General features: G+C 51.0%; 1 protein-coding gene across 1 annotated transcript; it reads left to right on the top strand.

The window, feature by feature from the left end:
• The first annotated feature begins 5,012 nt into the window (after positions 1-5,012).
• Positions 5,013-6,865, top strand: LOC139276972 (zinc finger protein 135-like). Its single transcript, XM_070894968.1, has one exon. The coding sequence runs from the start codon at positions 5,343-5,345 to the stop codon at positions 6,519-6,521; it is 1,179 nt and encodes a 392-aa protein (XP_070751069.1). The 5' UTR covers positions 5,013-5,342; the 3' UTR covers positions 6,522-6,865.
• The last annotated feature ends 1,725 nt before the right edge of the window (positions 6,866-8,590 follow it).

Below are 8,590 nucleotides of genomic sequence, written 5' to 3'. Positions count from 1 at the left end.
CAACCTCACCCACACCCCCCACCCCAACCTCACCCACACCCCCCACCCCAACCTCACCCACACCCCCCACCCCAACCTCACCCACACCCCCCACCCCAACCTCACCCACACCCCCCACCCCAACCTCACCCACACCCCCCACCCCAACCTCACCCACACCCCCCACCCCAACCTCACCCACACCCCCCACCCCAACCTCACCCACACCCCCCACCCCAACCTCACCCACACCCCCCACCCCAACCTCACCCACACCCCCCACCCCAACCTCACCCACACCCCCACGCCAACCTCACCCACACCCCCCACCCCAACCTCACCCACACCACACCCCAACCCAACCTCACACACCACACCCCAACCCCACCTCACCCACACTACCCCCACCCAACCTCACCCACATCCCACCCCCACCTCACCCACACCACTCCCAACCTCACCCAACCTCACCCACACCACCCCAACCTCACCCACACCACCCCAACCTCACCCACACCACCCCAACCTCACCCACACCACCCCAACCTCACCCACACCACCCCAACCTCACCCACACCACCCAACCTCACCCACACCGCCCCAACCTCACCACACCGCCCCGACCTCACCCACACCGCCCCGACCTCACCCACACCGCCCCGACCTCACCCACACCGCCCCGACCTCACCCACACCGCCCCGACCTCACCCACACCGCCCCGACCTCACCCACACCGCCCCGACCTCACCCACACCGCCCCGACCTCACCCACACCGCCCCGACCTCACCCACACCGCCCCGACCTCACCCACACCGCCCCGACCTCACCCACACCGCCCCGACCTCACCCACACCGCCCCGACCTCACCCACACCGCCCCGACCTCACCCACACCGCCCCGACCTCACCCACACCGCCCCGACCTCACCCACACCGCCCCGACCTCACCCACACCGCCCCGACCTCACCCACACCGCCCCGACCTCACCCACACCGCCCCGACCTCACCCACACCGCCCCCACCTCACCCACACCGCCCCCACCTCACCCACACCGCCCCCACCTCACACACCCCACCCCAACCCAACCTCACACACCCCACCCCAACCCAACCTCACACACCACACCCCAACCCAACCTCACACACCCCATCCCAACCCAACCTCACACACCACACCCCAACCCAACCTCACACCCCAACCCAACCTCACACACCACACCCCAACCCAACCTCACACACCACACCCCAACCCAACCTCACACACCACACCCCAACCCAACCTCACACACCACACCCCAACCCAACGTCACACACCACACCCCAACCTCTCACACCCCCACCCACTCATCCCAACCCCACCCCAACTCCCATCCAGCCCAACTGGGCAGGGGAGGGAGATAAAAGAAACATAGGTTGGAGATGCTGCAATGGCTTTGTATTTCAGCGTTATCATCATAGGCAGTCCCTCGAAATCGAGGAAGACTTGCTTTCACTCCCAAAATGAGTTCTTTGGTGGCTGAACAGTCCGATATGAGAGCCACAGACCCTGTCACAGGTGGGACAGATATTCGTCGGGGGAAGGGGAGGGGGTGGGACTGATTTACCACACGCTCCTTCCGCTGCCTACACCTGACCTCTTCATGCTCACGGCGTTGAGCTTCAAAGAGCTCAACGCCCCCCCGGATGCACATTCTCCATCTCGGGCGGTCTTTGCCCAGGGTCTCCCAGGCGTCAGTGGTGATGTCACACTTCTTCAGGGAGGCTTTGAGGGTGTCCTTGTAACATTTCCGTTGCCCATCTTTGGCTCGTTTGCCATGAAGAAGCTCCGCATCGAGCATTTGCTTAGTGAGTCTAGTGTCTGGCATGCAAACTATGTGGCCTGCCCAGCAAAGCTGATCTCGTGTGGTTTGTGTTTCAATGCTGGAGATGTTAGCCTGGGCGAGGACGCTAATGTTGGTGCATCTGTCCTCCCAGGGGAGTTGCAGGATCTTGCGGAGACAGCGTTAATAATATATCTCCAGCGACTTGATGTGTCTTCTGTAAGTCGTCCATGCCTCTGACCCATATAGGAGGGCGGGAATTACTACAGCCCTGTAGACCATGAGCTTGGTAGTAGGTTTGAAGGCTTGGTCTTTGAACACTCTTTTCTTCAGACGGCCGAAGGCATTGGCGCACTGGAGGCGATGTTGAATCTCCGCATCAATGTCTGCCTTTGTTGACAAGAGGTTCCCGAGATGTGGGAAATGGTCCACGTTGTCGAGAGCCGCACCGTGAATCTTGATGACTGGGGGGCAGTGCTGTGCGGCAAGGACAAGTTGGTGTAAGACCTTTGTCTTACGGATGTTAAGCGTAAGGCCCATGCTTTCATATGCCTCGGTGAATATATAGACTATATCCTGGAGTTCAATCTCCGAATGTGCGCAGATGCAGGCGTCGTCTGCGTACTGCAGTTCAACGACAGAGGTTTGGGTGGTCTTGGACTTGGTCTGGGGGCGGCGAAGGTTAAACAGCTTCCCACTGGTTCTGTAGTTTAGTTCCACTCCAGCGTTGAGCTTGTCGACAGTGAGGTGGAGCATGGCTGCGAGGAAGATTGAGAAGAGGGTTGGAGCGATGACGCAGCCCTGTTTGACCTCGGTTCGGACGTGGAATGGGTCTGTAACGGATCTGCTGGTAAGGATCATGGCCTGCATGTCGGCGTGGAGCAGGCGAAGGATGTTGACAAACTTTTGGGGGCACCCAAAACGGAGGAGGATGCTCCATAAACCCTCACGGTCGACAGTGTCAAAGGCCTATGTAAGATCGAAAAAGGCCATGTATAAGGGCTGGCGCTGCTCCCTGCATTTTTCCTGCAGTTGTCGTGACGCAAAGATCATGTCCGTTGTTCCCCATAGGGGATGAAATCTGTACTGTGATTCCGGGAGGAGCTCCTTGGCCACAGGGAGAAGACGGTTGAAGAGGACTCTAGCGATAACCTTCCCAGTGGTTGATCGCATGGAGATTCCCCTGCAGTTGCTGCAGTTGGATTTGTTCCCCTTTTTAAAAAATGGACACGATCACTGCACCTCTGAGATCCCCCGGCTCTCCTCCCTCCAGATGAGAGAGATGAGGTCATGTATCCGCGCCAACAGTGCCTCTCCGCCATATTTTAGAGCCTCAGCAGGAATTCCATCCGCATCCGTAGCCTTGTTATTCTTGAGCTGTTTTATTGCTTTGCCTACCTCGCACAGCGTTGAAGTTTCACTGAGGTGGTGGCGGATCGCATGCTGCGGGATGGAGTTGAGAACACTCGAGTCAAAGGCAGAGTCTCGATTGAGGAGATCTTCAAAGTGCTCCTTCCAGTGGGCCCTGACTGCCTCGATGTTCTTGATGAGTGTTTCCCTGTTCTTTGCCAGGAGTGGGGTGTTTGGACCATAGGTGGCCTTGACTGCAGTGAAGAATCCTCGTATGTCGTGGCTGTCGGCTAGTTATTGTATCACCTGCACTTTCTCCATCCACCACCTGTTCTTTAGGTCCCGGGTTTTTTGTTGGACCTCAGCATTGAGCCGCCTGTAATGTTGCTTTGCAGCTCCCGAGTTTGGTTGTTGCTTGAGGCTCAAAAATGCTCTGCGCTTACTTCGTGCAATGACCACCCCAGGTTAAAAAAACTCACGCACAACAGGCATCTTCCACTCATTTAATATTAGTTCTTGGATCTCCTGATCATTTTCATCAAACCAGTCCTGGTGTTTTCTGGTTGAGTGACCGAGCGTCTCTTCACAAGCACTGGTTATAGAGGCCTGGAGGGCAGACCAAGTGCTGTGGGCATTGAGCATCTCAGGGCCGTCAAGGCACGCCAGATTGGCTGTGAGGCGCTGGCTGTATAGGGCTCTCTTAGCTGGGTCTTTAAGTGCCCCGGCATTAATTTTTTTGCGGCACTGCTTCTGCTGTCCCCTCTGCTTTGGGGCAATGTTAATATTGATGATGGATCAGATTAGGTAGTGGTCCGTCCAGCAGTCGTCAGCTCCTGTCATGGCGCGGGTGATGCGTACATCCTTGTGATCCCTGGCTCGGATGATGACATAGTCAAGCAGGTGCCAGTGTTTGGAGCGAAGGTGTTGCCACGATGCCTTGTATTTGTCCTTCTGGCACAACAGGTTGTTGGTGGTGAGGAGCTCGTGTTCTAGACATTTTGTCAGGAGTAGGGTGCCGTGGGAGTTCGATTTCCCTACCTCCTCTCTGCCAATTACGCCTCCCCAGAGGGCTGTATCTTTGCCGACCCTGGCATTAAAGTCTTCTAGGAGGATCAATTTTTCGTTCTTGGGGACACAAGACAAGGATGTCTCGAGGTTGGAATAAAAACCCTCTTTAGCCTCATCCTTTGGGGCGTATGCACTGATGACTGTGGCGCATTGGTTCCAGGATAGGATAAGGCGAAGGGTCATTAGGCGTTCGTTAATCCCTTTGAGGTGGCCGACCAGGTCATTTTTGATGGTGAAGCCGACTCCATGAAGGCAGCGTTCTTCCTCTGGTTTTCCTTTCCAGAAAAAGGTATAACCTCCACCATGTGGTGGTTGGTGTGCAACGACCACCCCACGTTAAAAGAACTCATCCGCAGGCATCTTCCACTCATTTAATATGAAGTTCGGGGCCTGGAACGTCGGGACCCTAATGGACAACTCCAACAGCAACAGGCCGGAACACCGCGCCGCCATAGTTTCCTGGGAGCTTAGACTCTTTGACATCGACATCGCCACTCTAAGCGAGACCCGGCGGGCAGGGAAAGGCCAGCTTAAGGAACATTGTGTATTTCAGCACAGGGAGGAGGAAAGTGCGCGGAGGGGGGGAAGAGTGCATGGGATGGGGGATGCGGGGGGAAGAATATGTTGGACGGGATGGCGAAGGCGGTGTGGGGGGGGAAAGAGAGTGTGGGATGGGGATTTACAGCTTTGGGGGAACAAGAGGAAAGAATGTTCCATAGAAACTAGAAAGTCTGTTCTGACTTTCTAACCTGTACTTAGTGATGACTTTTGCAAATTCCTTTTACAAGGTATTAGAAGGGAACTCAAAACAAGCATCACAACTGACAGAGTCACTCCATTCATCAGGGCTCCAATATCAGCAGCCTTTCAGTGTGGAAGGAGAAATGTTTGTCTGTTCTGTCTGTGGGGAAAGATTTCAAACATCAGTGTGACTGGAGAAGGCCCGAGACACACACACCCGAGTGAGAGTGATCCAGTGCACTGACTGTGGAAAGAGCTTTAACCAGTTACACAGCCTGAAAACATCACCATTCACAGTGGGGAGAAACCGTACACGTGTTGTGTGTGTGGACGAGGCTTCAACTGATCGTCCAACCTGGAGAGACACAAGGACACCCGCACCATGGAGAAACCGTGGGAATGTGGGGACTGTGGGAAGGGATTCAGTTCCCCGTCCCAACTGAAAACACATCGACGCAGTCACACCGGGGAGAGGCCGTTCACCTGCTCCGTGTGTGGGAAGGGATTCACTTATTCATATTACTTGATAAGACACCAGAGAGTTCACACCGATGAGAGACATTTTAAATGCTCTGTCTGTGGGAACAGCTTTAAAAGGTCTGAGGCACTGATTCGACACCAGCGCGTTCACACTGATGAGAGACCGTTCAGTTGCTCTCACTGCGGTAAGAGATTCAAGCACTCATCCAGTCTCACTGTACACCAGCGAATTCATACGGGGATTAGACCTTTTAAATGCTCTGACTGTGGGAACAGCTTTAAACGCTCTGCAGAACTGATTAAACACCAGCGAGTTCACACTGATGAGCGACCATTTGAATGCTCTGACTGTGGGAACAGATTTAAAGGCTCTACAGAGCTTGTGAGACACCAGCGAGTTCACAATGATGAGAGGCCTTTTAAATGCTTGGATTGTGGGTACAGCTTTAAACACTCTGCCGGTCTGATGAAACACCAGCGAGTTCACACTGATGAACGGCCCTTTAAATGCTCTGACTGTGGGAACAGATTTAAAAGCTCTGAGGGATTGATTAAACACCAGCGTATTCACACTGATGAACGGCCTTTTAAATGCTCTGATTGTGAGAGCAGATTTAAAAGTTCAGAGGGACTGATTAGACACCAGCGTGTTCACACTGGGGAGAGACCGTTTCAATGCTCTGACTGTGGGAATAGCTTTAAAAGTTCAGAGGGACTGATTAGACACCAGCGAGTTCACACTGGTGAGAGACCATTTCAGTGCTCTGACTGTGGGATCAGATTTCAAAGTTCAGACGGAGTGATTAAACACCAGCGAGTTCACACTGACGAGAGACCGTTTAGTTGCTCTGACTGTGGGATCAGATTTCAAAGTTCAGGCGGACTGATTAAACACCAGCGAGTTCACACTGACAAGAGACCGTTTAGTTGCTCCGTGTGTGGGAAGGGATTCACTCAGTCATCCAACCTTATGGCACACCAGCGAGTTCACACTGGGGAGAGGCCGTTCACCTCCTCCGTGTGTGCGAAGGGATTCTCCCAGTTATCCAACCTGCTGAAACACCAGCAGGTTCACAAGTAACTGCAGGAGTTGGATTCTGCTGTGAATCACATCCCGGACTGAACCATGTTCACGCTGACAGAATTTTTTTTGCTGGGATTATTAACATCTAATAATCCCTCTAACTGGGATGGAATTTAATATTAAAATAAAAGAAAGACTTGCATTTATATAGCACCTTTCACGACCACCGGAGGTCCCAAAGTGCTTTACAGCCAATGAAATATTTTTTTGGAAGTGTAGTCACTGTTGTAATGTAGGAAATGCGGCAGCCAATATGGGCACAGCAAGCTCACACAAACTGCAATGTGATAATGACCAGAGAATCTGTTTTAGTAATGTTGATTCTGGATATATGCCAAATAAATCAGGTTGGTTTTAAACGCAGTGTGTCAATCCCTTGATTTATTTCCACGATAAGAGACTAATGGATTTCCCACGACCGATTGTTCCATTTTTGGGCCTTTTCTCCTGCCCAGATTATTTCAGTTCTCATAAATTTGGTTACCCTCATAGACAAGTATATAAAAAGTAAGAGAGCAGTTAACATTTGTTGGTCTCTTAGAGGATGAGACTGGGGAATTACTAATGGGAAACAAGGAAATGGCAGAAACTTTGAACAAATATTTTGTATCTGTCTTCGCGGTAGAAGACACTAAAAGCATCCCAATAATAGTAGATAATCAAGGAGTAAAAGGGAGGGAGTAAATTAATACAATCACTATCAGTAGAGAAAAAGTACTAAGCAAACTAATGGAACTAAAGGCTGACAAGTCCCCTGGACCTGATGGCTTGCATCCTAGGGTCTTAAAAGAAGTGGCTGCAGAGATAGTGGATGCATTGGTTGTAATCTACCAAAATTCCCTGGATTCTGGAGAGGTCCCAGTGGATTGGAAAACTGCAAATGTAACGCCCCTATTTAAAAAAGGAGGCAGACAAAAAGCAAGAAATTATCGACCAGTTAGCCTAGCATCTGTCATTGGGAAAATGGTGGAGTCCATTATTAAGGAAGCAGTAGCAGGACATTTAGAAAATCATAATGCAGTCAAGCAGAGTCAGCATGGTTTTATGAAAGGGAAATCATGTTTGACAAATTTGTTAGAGTTCTTTGCAGATGTAATGAGCAGGTTGGATCAAGGGGAACCAGTAGATGTATATTTGGATTTCTAGAAGGCATTTGATAAGGTGCAACATAAAAGGTTACTGCACAAGATAAGAGCTCACTGTGTTAGGGATAATATATAAGCATAGATTGAGTATTGGCTAACTCACAGAAAAGAGAGTTTGGATAAATGGGTCATTTTCCGGTTGGAAAACCGTGATTAGTGGGGTGCCACAGGGATCAATGCTGGGTCTTCAACTATTTACAATCTATATTAATGACTTGGATGAAGGGACCGAGCATAATGTAGTCAAGTTTGCTGACGATTATAAAGATAGGTGGGAAAGCAAGTTGTGAGGAGGACACAAAGAGTCTGCAAAGGGATATAGATAGATTAAGTGAGTAGGCAAACATTTGCTAATGGAGTATAATGTGGGAAAATGTGAGGTTATCCACTTTGGTAGGAAGAACAGAAAAGCATAATAGTATTTAAATAGGGAGAGACTACAGCATGCTGTGATACAGAAGGACCTGGGTGTCTTTGTCCGTAAGAACATAAGAAATAGGAGTAGGCCATATGGTCCCTCGAGCCTGCTCTGCCATTCAATAAGATCATGGCTGATCATTGACCTCAACTCCACTTTCCTGCCTGATCTCCATATCCCTTGATTCCCCTAAACTCCAAAAATCTATCTATTTCAGCCTTGAATATATTCAAAGACTGAGCATCCACAGCCCTCTAGGGCAGAGAATTCCAAAGATTCACAACCCTCTGAGTGAAGAAATTCCTTCTCATCTCTATCTTAAATGACTGACCCCCTGGTTCTAGACACATCAGCCTGGGGGAAACAACCTCTCAGCATCTACCCTGTCAATCCCCTTCAGAATCTTGTATATTTTAATGAGATCACCTCTCATTCTTCTAAACTCCAGAGAATATAGGCCCATTCTACATAATCTCTCCTCATAGAACAACCCTCTCATCCCA

The sequence above is a fragment of the Pristiophorus japonicus genome, chromosome 12, assembly GCF_044704955.1.
Source record: "Pristiophorus japonicus isolate sPriJap1 chromosome 12, sPriJap1.hap1, whole genome shotgun sequence".
Taxonomy (NCBI): Eukaryota; Metazoa; Chordata; class Chondrichthyes; family Pristiophoridae; genus Pristiophorus; species Pristiophorus japonicus.
Note: the sequence above shows the minus strand (reverse complement) of the source record. Positions and strands in the feature narration are given on the sequence as shown.